The sequence below is a fragment of the Lutzomyia longipalpis genome, chromosome 3 (genome assembly GCF_024334085.1).
Source record: "Lutzomyia longipalpis isolate SR_M1_2022 chromosome 3, ASM2433408v1".
Classification (NCBI taxonomy): Eukaryota; Metazoa; Arthropoda; class Insecta; order Diptera; family Psychodidae; genus Lutzomyia; species Lutzomyia longipalpis.
This window is the reverse complement of record NC_074709.1, coordinates 12,638,990-12,658,701: the sequence shown is the minus strand read 5'-3', so window position 1 is coordinate 12,658,701 and position 19,712 is coordinate 12,638,990. Positions and strand designations below refer to the sequence as shown.

Here is a 19,712-nt window from a genome sequence, read left to right as displayed (position 1 = left end):
CCCGCTACCGCATGTCATATGATATCGTTAATATTTGTCATACGACATGTTGGGTATGTTACTGGACAAATATCGGACATGTTTGATTTTTGTCTACCTGACAAAGTACAACTTTTTCAGAGACATTTACATTGCTTCCGTCACAGAATCTCATATGATTTGTCATATGACTGTTATATGACAACATTAGACAATTTTGCATGTGCGTCATATGACTTTCTTACAACATGTTTATAGGTTTGTTTTACTTCCGGTTACAACATTTTGTATGACTGTCATACAATACGTAGTATGAATGTCAATCAATATGTCATTAAACTGTTATATTAACTGTTGTACAATTGTCAATGGACATGTTGTATGATTGTAATTAGACACGACACGTAAATGTCAATTAACGTGTCTAATGATAGTCATACAACATGTTAATTGACAGACATATAACATGTTGTATGATGGTTTCATAACGTGTTGATTGACAATTTATACTACATGTTGTATGATAGTCATACAATATGTTAAATAAAAGATTTTCTTTTTTTTCACTTTTTTTTTATTTATCCACACTCCACGTATTCTGCGTCCTCCTCCTCCACTGGGGGGGTACTGGGGGGCGCCGTTCTCGAGCAGCCTATAACAAAATAATAAAATTTTTATATAAAAAATTGAACATAATATGGGAACCTGGGGTAAAACGGTGAATTTTTGGGAGATAATTTTTCCTGAGTTCCGTGGAAATATTTGAGATTTCCCGTGACGACTATCTTATAGCAAATTTTCCGGGCTACAACTTTGTCTCAGACGATTTTTCTCTATCTCAACGGAAAAATGCTTTTTCAGGCCATTTTTCAAACCCTTCGACATTTTCCAGTTTCAAAAATCCTGGGGTAAAATGGTTAATTGCGTTTTTTGTTCGCTACTCTTAATTTAATGAATTTCTTTTAGTAATGCACTACAATATCTATTAAGAATGAGAGATTTGTGTAAAAATTAAAACTTTTTTTTAATTAAAAAAATACAAAAAATAAAAAAAAAAACCTTAAATTTCAGAAATGACCTTTTTTAGTTTATAAAAATTAGTAATAGTGAGTGATCAAACATCCTAAATTGTATATAATAGTTATACTGATTGAGAAAAAATATCTTTTCAAAAATTTAAAAAGTTATTTTTAAAAAAAAACCCAAATTCACCAATATCTTCAAATTTTGATATGTTCTAGCCTGACTTAATATCTACCACCACTCCGAAAATAAAAAAAAATCTATGACACCGTTTAGAAGATATAGCCATTTGAAAAATTCTTGTATTTTCAAAAGTTCTAAGAGCCATATCTCTTGAACGATCGGTCCGATTTTGCTCAATTTGGTATCAAATTAAAGGCTTTTTATTTCTCTACAACTTTCTAGAATATTAGAAGTGTCCAGAACCATTCCTTAAGGTCAAAAAATGCCAAAAACTGTTTTGGTAAAACAAAAATCCGCCATTTTGTGTCCTTGGGGGTGACCTTGAAAAGGTATCGAAATATATATTAAATCATAGCTTATTTTAATACCTTTCCAAAACAAGTCACGAAATTTCTGTAGGTCTTGTAGAACTTGAGATATGACCATTTTTATCTATCAAATTGCTTAATTTCACAAAAAAATCAACTTATTAATAATTAATTTTCTAGAAAAATTGTCATTTATCACGGTGCGGGAAGTGAGGGGAATGTGGGGAAGTAGTGAAAAAAAAATAGCAGTTGCGGTCAACTTCGTGGCAAATTTCTCACGAAGAAAGTGTGAAAAATGAGTGAAAAATGTTTTTCCCTAATATCTTATTCTGCGTGTTTCCGGGTGGCGAATTTGTGATGCAAGGGGCAAGAGGACTATATAAGGAATCTATAGGCACTAACCCGACAACTCCAGTTTGTATAATTTGGGAGAAAATTGGCCTTCTTTTTGGGGTCGTTCAACGACCCCACCTTCGCATTCTACGTAACTACCAAGGCCTCCGCATTCCAAAGGTTAAATGATTGATCAAATGAAAAATTATTAATTATATTACATATCATCACGTTAGTCCAGGATATGTTTTTTTAGAAGTCGTTTTTTTTTTCAACGCCGCCAACTTTATTGAATCCATGCCAATCTTAATTTTTTCTTAAAGAAAACTTGAGGAGTTCTTAAGAAAATTAAAAAAATAATAAATGTTGCTAAAGAAAACTTAATAAATCATAAGTTTTTCTTAAGAAAATTTATGTCATTTGCATCAATTCTGATAAAAATTTCTTTTCTATCCTAACAATTTTAAAGTTGTTTAAGATTTTTACAGAAGGTGTTCTTAAATCGTTCTATTGTAATTCTATAAAAGAAAAAAAAAACTTAGAATTTGTTCTTTTAGAAAACATTCAGAAAGATCTATCAAATGCGTTAGAAAAATAATTTTTCTTCAAAATCCCGATTAAAGAAATAAATAAAATGTCAAAATCTTATGAGATTCTTCCCAGAATATTAAAAATCTTACAACTGTCAAATTTTAAGAAAAGAAGATTTATATCAGAATATACCTCATTCTTAGGAAAACTAATTACTTTTCCTGTTGGTACAATAAAGAATTATATTTTTTGCAAATTGATTTTGAAACGCTTAACGAATGCTATAGACCGAGTAAAAGATTTTTTTTTCTTTTTTTAATGTACGACAGACTTTTCAGTTTTTTTTATAAATACTTTTAAAAAACAGTAATTTATGGATGTGTAATAGATCAAATTATGAATCTTACCTTGGCTTTTGGAAGGTTTTTTTTGCAGTATACGCTACTGACTCTGTCTAGGCAGACATCCTGATATATGAAATAAAAAAAAAAGAATTAAATAAGGGAAAAAATATTTCAATTGCAAAACATTATGAAAATAACACAGAACTTAAGTTTATTAGACTTTACCTTACTTTCTCGTAAGTTTTCCTAATCTAGGTGGCTGGCTTTCCAGATATTTGCTCATTAAATCTAAAAAAAAAGAAAATGTAAAAAGAATTTATTCGTTCAAGTCATAATCATTAATGGAGATTTATTTTATTATCGTAAAATGAGTTTAAAGTAACTTAAGAAAAGTGAAATAAGAGGAATCACAAAGATAGTAAAAATACGTAGAATTGCAGCTAAAGAAATTTTAGGATAGAATTTTGCATAAGTTATTTTTTAAGCATCGAATTTCTAGACAAATATTAAGGAAAAAACTCCCTGAAATTCACGATTTTTTTAATCAACAATTTTTTATAAAACAAGCTTAAGAGGAGGTATCCAATAGAAGCTGAATTAGATTTTCTAATTCCAAACAAATCAATTTCCTATACCCCTTCTTAACTCAATCATATTCTTTACTAATTTTGATAAAATTAGATGTCTTTACCTTTTTTGTCATTCCGCGTTACTTTCAGTGTTTATCACCCGGCACGGCACATTAATTGCGGTTCCACATTAATTGCGACCACCCTGATGATTGTTGCCCTTTTTAATGACGATTTTTGCTTCCTCGCTGTAAAAAGCCAAAGAAAAAATTACTTTTTCTCTAAAAAAAAATCTTTCATAGAAACTTACGTAAAATCCTCGAAGTTAGTCTGCTCTGGAAGCGTCTCTTGTTTGTCTTCCACTGACCTAATTGGCTGCTACTCCGGATCAAAATGACAATCAAGGAGATCCGTTAACTCCTTGTCATCCTCCTTGAGTTCCCGCAGCTCCACAATGACATCTTTAATATCACCGAGTTTCTCCTTCCGTCAGATGTTCTGCAACTTTGTCATGTCGAAGCCCTGCTCTGCCAGGACACGTCGAAAGGTGACACCTCTCACACGATGGTAGAGAGTCGCCTTGAAGTAGTTGACAAAAATTGTGCTCAGAGAATTCTGCCTGTCCAGAATTGTTTGCTGCATACCCAATTGCTAAAGGTTCTCCTCAATTGTCGTTACCAATAACAGTCGATTTTGGCTTCTTCTCTTCCTGCTTTTCAGGCATAGAAGGCGTTTCAATTGCCTCCAGAGCAGCTTCCTTCACCTTATTGGGTTCTCCACCTTCCTCAACTTGCTGGTCCTGTTGCCTCCGGCTTTTGCTCTTGACCTTTCTGCTTTTGTACACCATTCTCCTTAACAGCTGCTTCCGGTTGCTGCACCGCAGCAGCTCCAACATCTTCCTTTTTCACCTCAACAGAAGATTATGCACAACTGATGTCGTTGCCTTGCTGTCGGATTGAGATTCATGTACGGCATTACGCATCACCCAAAAAGAGAAAAAATGAATTTTTCATTACAAAAAAAATTATTTGTTTAAAAAAAATTCAATAAAAGCCTAAAAAGTCAGGGAAAAGTCTGCTTTGTAAAACTTACATGATATTTAGTATTTTCCGGAATACTTTGGTGTTGATTCAAGTCCGGCAAGAAGAGAAAACATAACCTGAAAAGAAGAGAAAAAATATTAGGATTTTCATGAAAATATTTTTGATTATCAGTTTATCCTCCACCACACAATCATTCTACTAATTATTATGCACAAGATAAAAGAGGAAAAACATACTTACATTGCCATTTTCCACCGAAAATTGTGAATTTTCTTCACAGCGTCAGCATTCCACCATTTTTGCACTTTTTAACACTAGCGCCGCGCAGAAATTTGGCGGAAACAATAATTTTGCAATTAATTTTTATTTTTCCAAATTTTCTTTCAGAAAACGAGAAAAACTATGTAAACGCATCAAAAAGTCTCATACAAAGGTCAAAAAAATAGAATTTCTTCTCTAAAACATAAATTTTTGCATAAAATTGATAAAATCCATAAAATATACGTAAGACATGTCATACAACAGTCTTAGGATATGTTATATGTAAGTCATATGAGATATCTCTAACATCCGATTGCAAAAAATGAGCAATTTTTCGTTAGAAAACTAGAAAAAACACCTAAAACCAATTTCTGGACTCTTAAAATAACTCAGAAACATAAAATTTCCCCTCCAAATTATATATTTTTGCATAAAATTTACACATCAGACAAGTCATATGAATGTCATACAACATGTCCACTACAAATCATATGTCATGTTTCACGGCATCAAACTCTGCGGTAGCGGGTTATTTTTGTTCTCGCGCCATCTCCCTCTTGCACGCACGTGATTTTGTTTTGTTGGCCTATTCTTCCACGAACACACCCGAAGACCGTGGCCGAAGGTTGCCGAACTGCCTTTCGTGGTTTCTTCGTCCATTCGGCTACACGAGAGACACAAGCATCTTTGGCTAACTTCAAGTACATGTTATTTGAAACTTTTATAACGAATTTGAAAACACGAATTTTGCAGAAAAATTGAAATCTTTATTTACATTCGGAAGGAATTTGGGGGGTGCTTCGTTGTGGGGCTTCCCTATTTCCGGCGTCGACACTTATTCTTCCCCCGACGTCGTTTTCCGCCGGTACCTTTGCCCGTGGTGCCGGTACTTGGAGATCTCTTGGCTGTTGTGGTGGGAATCTTCCGCGGCAGGAGAAGGTGCTGCGACACGAGCTCCCCAAGGGCTCCCTCGTGCGCCAACATACTGAGGAATGTACAGATAAATTCGTCGTAGTTATGCGTTCGCCGGCAGTCGTCCACTTTGAACATGGCCCGTTTGTCATTCTCATCACTCAAATGCTGCTCCGTCGTGGCAATTTCACTCTCGAGATTCTTCAGCAGTGCCAGGAGATCCTTCGGCGAGAAGGCCTGCGGTTCGAGGAATGACGCCGGAGACACATCCTCCTCTTTAACTGCCTCCTTCTTGGCATCTACGTGATTCTCCGATGCTCCGGATGCGTTTGTTTCCCCTTCGGACTTTATACCATCACAGGGATGATCTCCGGGTTTGCGATCGGCAGTGGAATTGGTGTCTGGTTTACTATTTGAGGCTTTTAGGAGTTTCTCCAGGGCAGCTGTGACGATTGCTTGATTTGTTTTGAGCATCTTCAGTTTGTGCGTTATTGCTATTCTTCGATCGGGCACAACAGCCATGAGATTGAAGCGAATATCTTGTTCTCCCGTTGAAATGCCCAGACGATCAGCCATGATGCGCCTGAATTTGTCCGTCCAGTCCTCACGTTCCTCCCACGGCCCATGATCCATTGGAAAGGGTTTCAGGCCATCCAATTCAAACAAGTGCCCATTGATGGGGACAAAGCTGACAAAATGAAAGGCCTCTCCGGTGAAGCGTCCCGTTGACACCCCACTCGTCTTATCCAGCCTCCTCTTTGCCTGTGGCATTGCGTGGGAATTGTGAGCACATGCCAATTCCGGCGTATTCCCAATTGCCCATCCCTTATTCTCCGGACACATCCCCTTTGTGTGAACCTTCAATCGTCCCAGGGTGTCTCCCAAATGCAGCCCAGAACAGTTAAGGAGCACCGACAGCAGAGCATGAGTAGCACAGCTGTTTGGAACCATTTGCTGGGCAAAGAAGATTGAATTGACCGCTTCCTCATCCTTCACGAAGATGTCTGTTGTCTCCACAACTTTCCTCCTAGCACGACGTTCCTCAATCCACCGGAAGAGGAAGATAAACCCATAAACCGGAGCTATAAATACAACAAAATCCTGATCAATCGCTCAATTCGTAAACAAAACAACAAACCTAACCTTCAAGCGGTTTCTGAAGATCATAAATCTCCTCCACTTGTACGCCCTCCACACCAAAGTCCTCCAGTAGCAGGGTAAACAATCCCGGATCACTCTCCAATTCCAACCAACCAGCTGTGAGACAATTCATGTCCACGGGCATTTTATCCGGCACAAGAAAATAATAATTTTCAAAGGAAAACAAAACACCCAAACACACTGAAAAAAAAATCCGATGACAGCGCCACCACAAAATTCTCTTTTCTTTGTTTTTTTTTCTGCAACGTTTAGCTATTTATTGGCTAATTCTCCCCAGGAAAATTAAACAATTTTAAAGTAAATTAAATAAATATTTATTTTCCAGTAACAGTTTGCAGGCAAAATATCTCAGTGAAAACAAATTAGAAAAAAAATCCAATTGGATTTACATTTGTCATGAAGTTGGTTGCTTTTTGTGGATGAGGGCTGGGAGCGCGTGTGACCAACTTAACAGTTTCAGTGTCAAAAATAAGAGTTTTCGCAGAGTTTACAAATTTTCATTGCGCTCAAAATGCAAATTAATTGCATTATTCGCTAACATTTTGATGTGCCACACGCAGTAGATTGTTGTTCGGTGTCTGTGGAGCATAAATTAGTGGATGTTGTGAGATATTGTGGGTGATACGCGGACAATGAAGTCGACGATTCTTTTTCGTTCAGCTCATGGCGTCGTTCGGAAGAACCGATTGCGGGGGGAGGGCAATAATACCGTTGGAAGAGGGTAAAGTTTGCACCGTTTCCACCAATTTTCCCCCATTTTTTGCCCGTGTGCAATTTTTTGGCGGGATTCCCGCAGCACTCTTTGTTTCTTTGCGCCAATTTCGCTTTACTTCTTTTCACTGATATTGCAATTGATCTAATGATTGTTTCTTTTGCAGGGAAACAACTCCGGAAGTGCAGGAATGCAGTCATACGACAGTTATAAAGGATATGTGCGCCAATTGTGGTGCTGATTTGAGACAAAATGAAAAGGGAAATTCATCAGAGGCATCAGTTCCGATGGTACATTCAGTGCCGGAGCTGAAAGTGACACAGCAACTGGCCCAGGAACTCGGTCAGGCGGACACGGAGCGTCTACTGAGGGACAAGAAACTCGTGCTACTTGTTGATCTCGATCAAACCCTCATTCACACGACAAATGACAATGTTCCCAACAATCTCAAGGATGTGTACCACTTCCAGCTGTACGGACCCAATTCACCGTGGTACCACACACGCCTACGTCCGGGAACACCGCACTTCCTCAGCCGTATGGCGCCCTTCTTTGAGCTGCACATTTGCACATTTGGCGCGCGAAATTACGCTCATATGATTGCAACGTTCTTGGATGAGAACGGAAAGTACTTTTCACATCGAATCCTGTCGCGGGATGAATGTTTCAATGCCACCAGTAAGACGGACAACCTGAAGGCACTCTTCCCCTGTGGCGACTCAATGGTGTGCATCATTGACGACCGCGAGGATGTGTGGAATATGGCTGCAAACTTAATCCAAGTGAAACCCTATCACTTTTTCCAGCACACCGGCGATATAAATGCCCCTCCGGGATTGGATAAACACGAATTAGACGGGAAGGGAGTTGATTTTAATGGTAAGAGAGAATATTTTGCAAGAAATACAAAAAAGAATAAATTTACTTTATTTCATTTCTTTTGTAGAACTCCAAAATCAAATTCATCGGAAGCAGGAAGAAAAGACAGTGGAAAGTCCTGAAAAGGGAGACGATGATGAGTCCAAGGGAAAGAAAGTTGATCACACTGAGATCTCTGAGGAAAAGACAAAGGAAGATGAGGCAGAAGAGACCTCAGTTAAGGGAAAAAATCAAGAGAAACCTCAGAAGGAAGAAGAGCAGGAAAAGTCTGACGGAGAAGACAGAAAGGAGGAAAGAATTGAAGAGAAAGTAGAGGAAAAGATTGCAGAAAAATCTGAGAAGAAGTCTGATGAAAAGGAAAAAGAAGAAGCAACGAAGGAAGAAGAATCAACGACTGATGAAAAGGAAGAAAACCCAAAAACAGACGAAAGTTCTCCATCTCAGGTGAAAAGTAGGGAAGGAAGTACATGCCCAGAGGAGATTAAAGAAGATCCACAGAAGGGGAATATGAGGAAAACTTCCACATCCGAAACGGAGGATAATTTAATTGAAATTGAAGATCCGGATGATTATCTTCTCTACCTGGAGAATATTCTGTTGAAGATTCACAGGAGATTCTACGAGTTGTATGAAAAGACTGGCGAAATACCCGATTTAAAAGTTCTCATCCCGCGCATTCGTTCCGAGGTGCTCGTGGGGAAGAATATTGTCTTTTCGGGGCTTGTTCCAAATCGAATGCGACTGGAGCATAGCAAAGCATTCCAGATTGCCCGGAGTTTGGGGGCAAATGTCACGCAAGATCTCACACGAGACTCTACGCACCTTGTGGCTGCTGCATCGGGTACGCAGAAGGTAATTGTGGCCAGGAAGCGTGCTGATGTGCAAATTGTCTCGCCTGATTGGCTGTGGTCGTGCGCCGAACGGTGGGAACATGTGGATGAGCGAGTTTTCCCATTGGATCCCAACAATCCGTCCAAGATGCGTCAACCACCGCCGCATTGCCACAGCCCAGAACACGTGGTGAGCTATGGGGATCGCGCCGATACGTCATCCGAGAGTAGTGAACCCAAATTCATGGACACCATCAATCCACTACTTAGCTTCTCCAAATCCGACCTGGCGGAGATGAATAAGGAGTTTGATCAGTTTTTTGACTCAGACGCCGACTCTTCCAGTAGCGATGAATCCGTGGACATTGAGAATCCGCCGGAGAATAAGAACGTCCGGAAGAGGCGGCGTCAGGAGGAGGAGGAGAAGCGAAAACGGATGGAGGAAGAGAAGCTACGGATTGCATTTGAGGCCAACGAAGAAAGTGTCGATAAGACGGAAAATAGCTCCGAGGATGACGATGAGATGCCTAGCACCAAATTTCGACGAGGTAATTAAGGGAAAATCTTCCGGGAAGCATTCACGTTATCCTGTTTAACTAAAATCATTAAAATTTTCTTTTAAGGTGAGGATTTGCCATCAGATCTGGATATTGGTTCCAACAACGGGAGTGAAGGAAGTGAAAATCCACTAGATGATGAAGATGATGGAGATTGGAATATGATGGGAGCCGCATTGGAGCGTGAATTTTTGGGATTAGACTGAATAATAAAGAGATTTGAGTTCAAATCAATTAAATAGGGGATCTGTTTGAAAAAAGGGATAATGGGCCTTATTCAGCGACCAAGAAACCATTGAAATTCGCTTGAAATCTTGAAATTTCAGTACAATTTTTTTCTAAAAATAAATTACATTTGGCGGGTGCTTCCTACCACGCAAAAGGCTGATCTTTGCCATCTTCGTGGTATTTTTTGTACGTCTCCTGATGACTGAAATCTCGGATGCCTTCTTGTCGTCCACGCGGGGGTGCCTTGGTGTAGTCGAATGCCTTTTCGGATTTCCCATAGAGCTGTGTTGCCTCCTCCACGTGATCTCTGTACTTTCCCACGACGACCTTCTTACCGGTAACTGGACAAGTAACATCCCCAAAGGGATAGACAACATCCACAGAGTGTGTAATGAGGGTACTCAATTTCTGCGGAAGTTCCTTCACAAGGACAATGTCACCAACTTTGCATTTCTTCTCTGGATCGTGGGCAAAGACGAATTCTTCCTTCTTGAAGTACTGCAGTCGGGGAAAATTATTTTTATAAAGAGCCGGAAGCTTACAAAAGAGAAGTTTCTTACCATAAGGAGATTTTGATCTAAATCCATCCTTCGAATTCTCACTTTGCACGCATTTCGCTTTATATTCGGAACCACCTGACCCAAGAGGATGAGATTTCTACTTGCCATTGCGGAAATTACAGGAAAAATAGCAAGAAAAAATAAGAAAATCAAGTTTTTCCAAAATATTGTTTTTGTGAGGTTATGGCAATAATTTAGCGGTATTCGTTAAAAATCGTTCGACTTCGCGGGATTCGTTGAGTCTTGTCGGATTTCTAGCGTCAAAATAAGACGGATGTATGTACGTCACTATTGTTGTCTCGCTCACACGTAAGGAATTTTCACAATTTTCTTCTATGTTCCACAAAATTTTTCAGCAAAATTGCATTAAAAGTGGATAGAAAGGGAAGAAAAAGACCATAAAAATGGGTTTTTGTTTTTTATCTTGAAGTTAAGGAAAAAAAAACATTTCGTGGAAATTGACCACATTGAAGTCGGCTATCTTCGTGTCAAAGTTTTTCGTTAAGCTGGCTGTCAAAATTCTTTTCAATAAAAATTCTCTACCATTTTCTCCAACCACCTCGAACGTGAAGCATCCATTTGTCCGCTGTTAAGAATTTTCCATTTATTGTAGTTTATATACCAACTTTAGGTGAGTTTTCTTTTCATTAAACTCTTTCCCAACACTCGGTTTATATTCTGCATGTGAAAATCCATGGGGAAATTGGTGGGAAAAGTGAGAAAAAGTGTTGGGAAAAAAAGTGACGCCCTGACGGCGTGAGTTGGCTTCTTTCTGCGAAATGATAAAATGGGCGTTTCTCGCTTTTTCCTTGCAGAATATGGCTGATGAAGATTTATCGTTGAACGATGACCCCCTATTGGATACTCTTGACGACGGAAACGACGTTAGTTTGTCGGTGAGTAATTAATTTCTTGTCCGGAGAAGGGACGCCGCAAAAGATAACCTCATTCTATGCTCTTTTCTCACACTCACTCTTCCATTGCACAGGAGGATGGGAATATGCAAATAGATCCGGAACTGGAGGCAATAAAGGCACGCGTGAAGGAAATGGAAGAGGAGGCGGAGAAGCTGAAGCAGCTGCAGTCAGAAGTGAATAAGCAGATGACAATGGGATCACCCACGGGTCTTGCACCGATCCCCCTGTCACTGGATGAGAAGATTGAAATTGACAATCGTTCGGTGTACGTGGGGAATGTGGACTATGGGGCCACGGCTGAGGAGCTGGAAGCTCACTTCCATGGCTGCGGCACAATAAATCGCGTCACAATACTCTGCAATAGAGCCGATGGGCACCCAAAGGGATTTGCGTACATTGAATTTGGGTCAAAGGAGTACGTTGAGACGGCACTCGCCATGAATGAGACCCTCTTCCGGGGGAGGCAGATCAAAGTGATGTCAAAGAGGACGAATCGCCCGGGACTCTCAACCACCAATCGCTTTCCACGTGGCACCTTCCGCGGCAGAGGCGCCTCCAGAGCCGGCCGATCCTGCTGCCATACGAGCTTCCGGGGTACAAGGCGTCCAATGTACGTATAATTCTTTCATCAATGTTATACGATAATTTAATTTAATTTCTTCATACTAATTGTCTATTATTTCTTTGATCTAGAAGAGGTTATCGCGGACGGGCAAACTACTATGCGCCATATTGACGGAGGGCCACCTTGTTCAGCTATTACGGTATGTTTTACGTTCTCAGATAGTTTTATTCAAATTTATTTGTTTTATTTGTTTTAAAAAAAAAAGAACATTTTTCGACTGACGAACTATCTGCGCATTAAGGATATCTCGCGTAAATAATTAAGATAAAAATTTTTATTTTAAAATTCAAAAGAGAACATCGGCTTATTGCGTAGATATTTCATGTAAATAATGTGATTTTTCGATGTAAGCTCAATTCATTTATTATTTGTACTATGTACAATTGTGATAAATTGATAAGATTTAAAGTTAACTCTTCAAGGAAATGTCCATTTTGTAGAAGTAGGAGTAATTTTGAACAAATATAGGGCTTTTTATTATTTTTATTTGCATCATTTTTTGATGCGTTGCGTTAGAGTTTTCTGTCGTAGTTTCTGTTATTATTATTTTATATTGAGAGATTTGAAGTGATAACTGATCTCTTTAATAAAGTTATCGGTTTAGATTCCGCGCCAACTCGCGTTTGCAGAATTGGCGATTTATTTGGTTACTTATAGTGAGTATATAAGTGTCGGATTTCTTCAATCTTTCTATTTTGCTATGTCCTCAATTTTTTAATAAAGGATAATGCGTGTGTCAAAGGGTTGAGATTCCCCTTGCCTCCTCCTGGGTACTGGGACAGACTTTGTACGATTATGTACCATTATGTTGTTGAGTAAAAGAGAATTTTTTCTAGACTATAATTTTATTTGAATACTCAATTTTATAATAGTTTTTTGTCTTATAAGCTAAAATATGGGATGGGTGGGACTGTAATGTTTTGGAGTGGGAGTTGGAAAAATGGGAACAGTGGGCTCGGGAAAATCTTTCTCTGTTACTTCCACTGGTTGGGAAGAATTATTAAGTGGATTTTCCTCCAAGAGGTGTTCTGTCGGAAGCTTTGGAGCAATGGGCGGGACTTGCAGAGTATGAGCTCTTCGCCATGTTTTTAGAGGAGCTCCTGCCTCTGGATCTGGTGCAGGCTTTGATGTGGTGAAGTAGGACGTTTCGGCACTACTGTCCCTTTCGCTGTTAGTTTGGTGGATGGAAGAGTGCTGGGACTCTTCCTTGCTGTATGTATAAGTCTAATAATTTTTCCTCAGAACCGTCAAATTCTGGGATAATTGATGATGCTAGTTTTAAATCTCCGAGCTTGTTTGACTCATGCTGTGGACAGTTTCTCTCCCTTTTTCCGGTGAAGTGGAAATCCAGGTGCTTCTCTCCTTGGGAACTTTTCCCACACTCGGATGTGTTTTGGTTCGTAACCATTTACTATGATTTCATTCTGAGTAGTATTTAAGAATGATCTCCTGACACCCACGCATCAAGTCTGCTGACCACTTCACATCTCGGTGGTATAATGAATGATTTTCCATCAAATTGGTTATGTATTGGCAAGGTTATTTCCTTTCCCTGTATAAATAAATTCATAATGTATGAGTAAAAATCAATTATACATTTATACTTTATTAAAAAATCTCTGCCAAGAATTCCATCGAAAGGAATTCCAAAATTCCGCTAATTCCTCATAACTATACGTCCGTATATCTCCCTGGTTACCCTAAAATCAGTCCTTGGCGGCACATTTATTCATGCAATAGTCATGAGACTAGGGGTTTATTAAAAAAAATTAGGACTACAATTTGAATCCAATTAAAATTTTCGTCGCAAGTATGGTAACATATTATTACTGGTATCTTGCAAAAAGTATTTTGCTTCGTTAGTTTTAACGATTTTAGGAACCTAATAAGTTCTATTCTTAAGAACTTTCGCTTATAAAATGGACATTCCTTGAAGTTAGAACTTTAAATCTTTGATCATTAATAATTACAACCTACATACATCACATTGATGTTCTCTTAAAATAAATACCTACATCCCTAATTGAAATGGTTTTTTATTTATTTTTTTTTTAAATAAGAAAACCATTTTAATTTCGGTTTATTCATAAAACTATTCTTTTGACTGAAAAGACGCTATTTAATTTTTTTTAAACTATCATTTTCATGATAAGAAAAACAAAATATTGAAAAAATGATTAAATTGTAGTTAGATGAATGCTATTTCGCAACATTTTATGGCCTTATATTGTTGTTGATTATATATATAAATGTATTTCATAAATATATATTTATATATTTTTTAATTTGCGTTTTCTTGAAAAAAAAAACTACAACTAAAACAAAAAAAAAAGAAAAAATTAAAAAAATATATATCTCCCCTTCCCCCTTTCTTCCTTCACTTACATGAATTTGTTTTTACATTTCTTCTTTTTCCATTAATATATTTTCAGATTATATTTTACTGTAAAAAAAAAGCATTTTCAATATATAAAAAAACTATCCATTATTTCTCCCTCCGAAAAAAGAGAAACAAAAAAAATCAACATAAAAGATGGGAAAAAAAACATTGAAAAAATCAAGATAAAAAAAACAACACGACGATGCAAAAAAAAAGAAAAGAAAAAAAAGGAGATCAAAAGGAAAAAAAAAGAAAAGAAAATGAAAATGCTTGAGAAAAAAAGAGGATAAAAGAACAAAAAAAGACAAGGAAAAAAAGAAGAAAAAATAGCACGATGGAGAAATAATGAGAAAAATAATCTTTAAAAGTTTCACACAAAAATAATTCACTTGGAAAAAAATACATTAAAAAAAAGGAAAAAAATCATTGGAGAAAACGGAAAAAAAGGAAGGTGAAAATATTCAATAAAAATAATAAAAAAAAACTATTTGCTTAAATGAAATAAATCTTTTATTTTTTCATTCTTTTCAAGATTTAGGTTTCGTCTTGCTTTTACAGAATGTGACTTAGCCGGCCCTTGAAGTGAATTTGAGGTTTGTAGAGATTATTCTTTTGATTTCAGTGAATTCTAGGGCTAAACTGCATGACTCTGCATAACTTATGAAAACTTTGACCTAGTCTAAAAAACTTTGGCATCATTAAAGAAAAAACTAAGGCATAGCCCGAACATTAAAGCCGAATTTTTAAAAAATCTTCGGGCTAGCCTTAAAAACTTAGGACTAATTAAGATTATTTAGGAATAGCTTCAAAACTAAAGCCTGATCTAGGAAAATTTAGGTTTAACCTAATTGTAAGCCTGACTTATGAATACTTTGGTTTAGCCTAAAAAACTTCGGTTTTATTAAAGAAAAACTATAGCGTAGATAGATATTAAAGCCTGGTTTCTGAAAAATTAAGTTCAGCCCAAAAAATTAGGGGTTGCTTAAAAAATTTTAGCTTAACCTAAAAGAACTAAAATACTGACTTAAAAAAATAGTAAACTAATTAAAAAATATATTAAAGCGTGATTTAAGAAACTTAAGAAAAATGAACTCTACCTAAAAACCTATGCCTAACTAAAACAGAACTTATATGGATAGTTTAAAAACTTAAGTCTGGTTTAAAAAAAAACTAAGATCTAACAGACTTCACCTGGATTAGTTTTTTCTGTGTCATTCTGTAGAAAAGTCCTAAATCTCTTGGCATTTATTATTATAAGAAAAAAAAGTTTTTATGTTCATCCGACATAAAATATTGTTTGGCAAAAAGGAAAAAAAATGTACGGGTAAGCTGACCAAGCTTACGGGAGCTGTGTTTCTTTCACTGTACCAATTTTGTGAGAGCAAACTAGAACGCAAATTAATTTAAATACGCGCAAAGTCGAGAAAAGTTGAAAAGTCATACCCTAAGAAATCTTCAGAAGGTCATATCTCGAGAACGGATCCATAGATTTTCGAGTTTGAGCTATCGTTGGAAAGGTCTTAACCTCAACTATAATATATTAAAATATGAAGTAAATCGATAATGGCATTTTCGAAATATTCGAGTTCGAAATTTTCGAAAATTTTGATTTTGACTTTAGCGCCTCTCGCGGTCATTTTTCGAAGTTGCAATGTTCTAGACATTTGTAGGGCTTCACGAAACCTTTCATTTGCACTTGAGTTGATCAAAATCGGACTTGTAGAACCCGAGATATGACATGCCAACTTTGGAAGGCTATATCTCGAGAACGGCGACATAGATTTTCTTCATTTTTGGCATGGAGCTAGATAATATGGTCAGCTATAACATATCAAAAAATGAAGCAAATCGATAATGGCGTTTTCGAGATATTCATCGAAAACTCATCGAAAATTTTGTTTTTGATTTTTGGCCCCCTAGCGGTCACTTTTGAAACTTCGTATGTTCTAGGGAGCTGTAGGGCTTGTTGAAAGCTTTCATTTGAGCCCGGGTTGATCAAAATCGGTCAAGCCGTTTTCGAGTTATGGTCGATTTTCGATGAAAAATTGTGGCGGCCATATTGACTAAACGGCTTGACCGATTTTCGAAAATGAGGTATCGTTGGAAAGCTCTTGATGGCCCCTTCAACATATCAAAATTTCAGACCTCTAGTTATAATAGCGGCTGAGATATAGCGAAAACAAAATTTTGAGGTTATTCAAAATGGCGGACGGTGGGGTGGGGGGGTGGATTTGACCTCATAATCGGATGTCTTCCAGTCGATATTTAAACTTTGCCGTTTACCGCAAGTCTCTATCTATCACCGTTCTCTCGCAATTTAGCGTTATACTACGGACGGCCAGACGGCCGGAAAAAAAACTTATTTTTGGCGCATACGTTTTTTGGAATGTGGGGACCCTAATTCGTGCTCATACCAAGTTTGAGCCCGATCTGACGACTTTCGATTTTGCTCGGTACACAAAAGCTGTGTCTGAAAGAAACACAGCTAAAACATCTAAAGATTCCTTAAAAATAGTGATTTATTAAAAATTATGTTATTACATAATATGCTGATTAATTCAGCACAAATTGTAGAGCTAGATCCTTTTAAAGGGTGGACGTTGCGCTAAACTTCTTGTTTGGCTTGATGGAAATAACATAGCGCTGAGCAACGTGGAGTGGTGGTGAGTAACCCTCTGGGTAGCCGGGATCCTCAAAGAGTAGCTCATAGCCCTCTGTGGCTGTTGTGGGGAGACTATTGACGATGGCCTTGTAGAAGCAAGTTGTCTGCGGATAGAGCGCCATAACGGTGGTACCTTTGGGGAAGAGAGCGTGGGCATCAGTTTCGGGATTGGCACGCATCACCGGGAGGGGCACAATGCGCCTCTTACTGAGGATATGTCGATCCTTTTGCTCCTCATCAATGTCGTCCACTTCGTACTTTTGACTACTGAGAAATTGCACCACCTCCGCAATGATCCAATTCTCCTGATCCGTCACCTTCACCAGTGCCGCCACCATATCACCGGGTTTGGCAATGTACGAGCTTTCCGCGGGTATGGCACCACAAAGTGGGGGTGGCTTCTCTCCTGGCTTCCCCACAAAGAGTGGCAGGGTTTGTGCAGAGATTTCCAGCATCACCATCAGGGCGCCACGTCGGATTGTTTCCTTATTTCCCGCATTGCGAGCCTCAATGCGACGCTCATTGCGTATCGCTCGGATCTCGTGGATTTTCTGCAGTGCCTGCCGGATGAGGTTCTCCTCCTGCAGGCAATCCGTAATGCCGGCCTTATAGAGTGCCTTCACCTTGTGCTGGTACATCATCGACTTGTCCTCTGTGCCCATCCGTCCCTGTACCTTCAGGATGTTGTTGATGTTACCCTCATTGCGTCTCCTCTCATTTTCCAGCTCATGAATCAGCGACTGGATGGCCTTTAGACGCTCCTGCACCTGAAGTGTAGCAGCTTCAGCAGTTAGCGGCATTTTTATGTGAATTCTAATTATTTTTTCAGTAAAAATAACAATATTTTCAAGAAAAAATATTTTTGTTTTGATTTTTTGACACTTTTATCGTCGACTAAGTGAGCCGATCGTTACGTTGTGTTGGTTGATTGTTTTGTTCGTTTTGTTGATATGGTTGATTTTTTGGATTTTTTTACCGATAAAAGTTTTTTTTATTTGATTTCTTGTTAAAAATCGTGTTTTTGCAGGAAAATCTATTGGAAAAGCAAGAATAGTTTGCAGTAAACTCTAGAAAAAAAAAAGGAAAATTCAATCATCTGCATCATCAGCATAGAATTTTCAGTTCAGCATCATTAACCTTTTGATCAACAACCTCAGGGGTCCTCTGTGGACTCAAACAATAAACGTCCTTCTAAGAGGACCTTTAACCCTTCCTTCCGTATGGCAGTTGCTCCAAAATGAGAATAACGTGTGAGTAAAAAAAAAGAAAAATGAATTTAAACTGTTTGTTGAAAAATTCATCTGATCTTTTGTGGCCAAAATGATTTGTGAGATGTCTAATAAATTTTGCGTAGTGTCGCGCCAAAACTGCGGGGGAGGAGAGACTAATTTGCGATTTATGCAAAACGTTCTATTTTTGTGGGTGCATTTAACTAAAAATAAACACGATTACTACATTTTATTGCTTTATCTTCTCTCTTTATTTTTTATTTTTGTTAAAAGACATTCCAAAAATTACTTTAACAGCAGCATCTTCCGGAGAGAAAGAATTTAATTTTTTTTTGTTTTTTTTTTAATTTCAAACAAATCGCAATTTAAAATTTTCATCAAAATTCCTCATTGGCACCCAAAGTCAAAATGAAAGTCAAGAAAGAGCGTAGGAAAATGTTTTTCCTTTTCCCTCGATTTCATCAATGAATTTCCATTCTATTTTCCTTCCATCTTCTCTCAAGTTTTTCTATTATAGTTCGCGTGGTGCTGAAGAAATATATAAATCCAACGCACGCCAATATTTGAGATGCGCAAAAATAAACCAGGATCTCACTCAACATAAACTTGAGCATTTTGGAGCGTCAGCTGATGACTGCAAATTGCGCAAAATGTACCAAATGGGGGCTAATAATTAATATAAATTATTCAAAAATAAGGGATGATCAATTTTTTTTTAAAGAAAAAAATTCCTAAAATATTCCATATTTGTCTATTTAGGCAAAATTTTAATTTTCTGATTCAAAATTTATTTGAAATCGGTTTGATCATCCCTTAGTTGAACTTAATATAAAATTGAATATTAATCAAAATTGGTTAGGCCATCAAACCAAGGATCAAACCCTGACAGTCCTAGTTTGTTAAAGAAATTTTCTTTGAGGGAAACAGAATAATGAATTCATTTAAAAACGCAGAATTTTTCAAAAAAATATATAATTTACTACCTTTATGACAGATTCGACTACATATGATCAATTTTCATTAATTAAGGACTAATTAATTAATTCAGGACTCGAAATCGTAGTAGTTTTTAAAGATAATGTCCTGAGAGTAAAATTAAATTAGAAAGAAAAAAAAGAGAAATGACCTTCTTTTGCCATTTTTTTATTGTTCATATTTTAACTTAGGAACATTTCATTTTTTTACACAGTCATAATGACAAAGTTTTTGTGATTAATTTTAATAAATAAAAATTCACTGAGAAAAAAATTATGCTTTTTTTGGTTAAGAAATTAAAATCTTCTGTAAAATCGAAATTATGCACAAATGCGTACGATTCCATGATCGAAAATGTCGTAAATGGATATTAAAGATGAGTTTTTTTTCATTGGCGGCTTTTATATTTGTTGAAAGACTTAAAAACTTTCTTTCTGAATTCTTCCCAATCTAAAAAGAAAAAAAAATCTCAAAAAAAAGTAAAAAAATAAATAAAATGTAGACACAAATT

General features: G+C 37.2%; 5 protein-coding genes and 1 long non-coding RNA gene across 9 annotated transcripts; 2 read left to right on the top strand and 4 right to left on the bottom strand.

Annotated features, from left to right (window-relative positions):
• Window positions 1–3: 3 nt before the first annotated feature.
• On the bottom strand, window positions 4–4,623 carry LOC129792281 (uncharacterized). 3 transcript variants are annotated; one of them, XR_008750803.1, is made up of 8 exons: window positions 4,554–4,623; window positions 4,363–4,429; window positions 3,915–4,217; window positions 3,581–3,849; window positions 3,393–3,518; window positions 2,927–2,989; window positions 2,765–2,824; window positions 4–631 (listed from the first exon to the last, which is right to left on the bottom strand). It is a non-coding gene; the product is annotated as an uncharacterized LOC129792281 (long non-coding RNA). The 3 variants fall into 3 exon arrangements; XR_008750800.1 differs by having other exon boundaries at window positions 3,581–4,217; XR_008750802.1 differs by having other exon boundaries at window positions 3,581–4,213.
• A 696-nt stretch (window positions 4,624–5,319) lies between these two features.
• Window positions 5,320–6,872, bottom strand: LOC129792278 (ubiquitin carboxyl-terminal hydrolase calypso). Its single transcript, XM_055831174.1, has 2 exons — window positions 6,630–6,872; window positions 5,320–6,568 (listed from the first exon to the last, which is right to left on the bottom strand). Exons 1-2 carry the CDS (start codon window positions 6,769–6,771, stop codon window positions 5,391–5,393), a joined length of 1,320 nt encoding a protein of 439 aa, XP_055687149.1. The 5' UTR covers window positions 6,772–6,872; the 3' UTR covers window positions 5,320–5,390.
• Window positions 6,873–7,027: 155 nt separating this feature from the next.
• Window positions 7,028–9,864, top strand: LOC129792277 (RNA polymerase II subunit A C-terminal domain phosphatase). The gene is made up of 4 exons (XM_055831173.1): window positions 7,028–7,368; window positions 7,526–8,238; window positions 8,306–9,616; window positions 9,692–9,864. Exons 1-4 carry the CDS (start codon window positions 7,280–7,282, stop codon window positions 9,829–9,831), a joined length of 2,253 nt encoding a protein of 750 aa, XP_055687148.1. The 5' UTR covers window positions 7,028–7,279; the 3' UTR covers window positions 9,832–9,864.
• A 73-nt stretch (window positions 9,865–9,937) lies between these two features.
• Window positions 9,938–10,617, bottom strand: LOC129792279 (28S ribosomal protein S17, mitochondrial). The gene is made up of 2 exons (XM_055831175.1): window positions 10,414–10,617; window positions 9,938–10,351 (listed from the first exon to the last, which is right to left on the bottom strand). The coding sequence occupies exons 1-2, from the start codon at window positions 10,519–10,521 to the stop codon at window positions 9,995–9,997; spliced, it is 465 nt and encodes a 154-aa protein (XP_055687150.1). The 5' UTR covers window positions 10,522–10,617; the 3' UTR covers window positions 9,938–9,994.
• A 318-nt stretch (window positions 10,618–10,935) lies between these two features.
• Window positions 10,936–14,841, top strand: LOC129792276 (polyadenylate-binding protein 2). Of its 2 annotated transcripts, none has more exons than XM_055831172.1 (5): window positions 10,936–11,044; window positions 11,229–11,309; window positions 11,402–11,940; window positions 12,027–12,094; window positions 14,388–14,841. In XM_055831172.1, exons 2-4 carry the CDS (start codon window positions 11,232–11,234, stop codon window positions 12,064–12,066), a joined length of 657 nt encoding a protein of 218 aa, XP_055687147.1. In that variant the 5' UTR covers window positions 10,936–11,044; window positions 11,229–11,231; the 3' UTR covers window positions 12,067–12,094; window positions 14,388–14,841. The 2 variants fall into 2 exon arrangements, with proteins under 2 accessions (XP_055687147.1, XP_055687146.1); XM_055831171.1 differs by having other exon boundaries at window positions 12,024–12,094.
• Window positions 14,842–16,836: 1,995 nt separating this feature from the next.
• Window positions 16,837–17,875, bottom strand: LOC129792275 (SAGA-associated factor 29). Its single transcript, XM_055831170.1, has one exon. The coding sequence runs from the start codon at window positions 17,795–17,797 to the stop codon at window positions 16,922–16,924; it is 876 nt and encodes a 291-aa protein (XP_055687145.1). The 5' UTR covers window positions 17,798–17,875; the 3' UTR covers window positions 16,837–16,921.
• Window positions 17,876–19,712: the final 1,837 nt, after the last annotated feature.

What these genes read in the sequence shown, in the direction of transcription:
- LOC129792276 (XM_055831171.1), top strand. Translation starts at nt 11,232, where the DNA reads ATGGCTGATGAAGATTTATCGTTGAACGATGACCCCCTATTGGATACT. An exon ending in GAAACGACGTTAGTTTGTCG is followed by an intron (nt 11,310 to 11,401) that starts GTGAGTAATTAA and finishes TCCATTGCACAG; the next exon opens with GAGGATGGGAATATGCAAAT. An exon ending in CGGGGTACAAGGCGTCCAAT is followed by an intron (nt 11,941 to 12,023) that starts GTACGTATAATT and finishes TCTTTGATCTAG; the next exon opens with AAGAGGTTATCGCGGACGGG.
- LOC129792277 (XM_055831173.1), top strand. Translation starts at nt 7,280, where the DNA reads ATGAAGTCGACGATTCTTTTTCGTTCAGCTCATGGCGTCGTTCGGAAG. An exon ending in AATAATACCGTTGGAAGAGG is followed by an intron (nt 7,369 to 7,525) that starts GTAAAGTTTGCA and finishes TTTCTTTTGCAG; the next exon opens with GGAAACAACTCCGGAAGTGC. An exon ending in TAGCACCAAATTTCGACGAG is followed by an intron (nt 9,617 to 9,691) that starts GTAATTAAGGGA and finishes TTTTCTTTTAAG; the next exon opens with GTGAGGATTTGCCATCAGAT.
- LOC129792278 (XM_055831174.1), bottom strand. Translation starts at nt 6,771, where the DNA reads ATGCCCGTGGACATGAATTGTCTCACAGCTGGTTGGTTGGAATTGGAG. An exon ending in TCTTCAGAAACCGCTTGAAG is followed by an intron (nt 6,569 to 6,629) that starts GTTAGGTTTGTT and finishes TTGTATTTATAG; the next exon opens with CTCCGGTTTATGGGTTTATC.
- LOC129792279 (XM_055831175.1), bottom strand. Translation starts at nt 10,521, where the DNA reads ATGGCAAGTAGAAATCTCATCCTCTTGGGTCAGGTGGTTCCGAATATA. An exon ending in TAGATCAAAATCTCCTTATG is followed by an intron (nt 10,352 to 10,413) that starts GTAAGAAACTTC and finishes CCCCGACTGCAG; the next exon opens with TACTTCAAGAAGGAAGAATT.
- LOC129792275 (XM_055831170.1), bottom strand. Translation starts at nt 17,797, where the DNA reads ATGCCGCTAACTGCTGAAGCTGCTACACTTCAGGTGCAGGAGCGTCTA.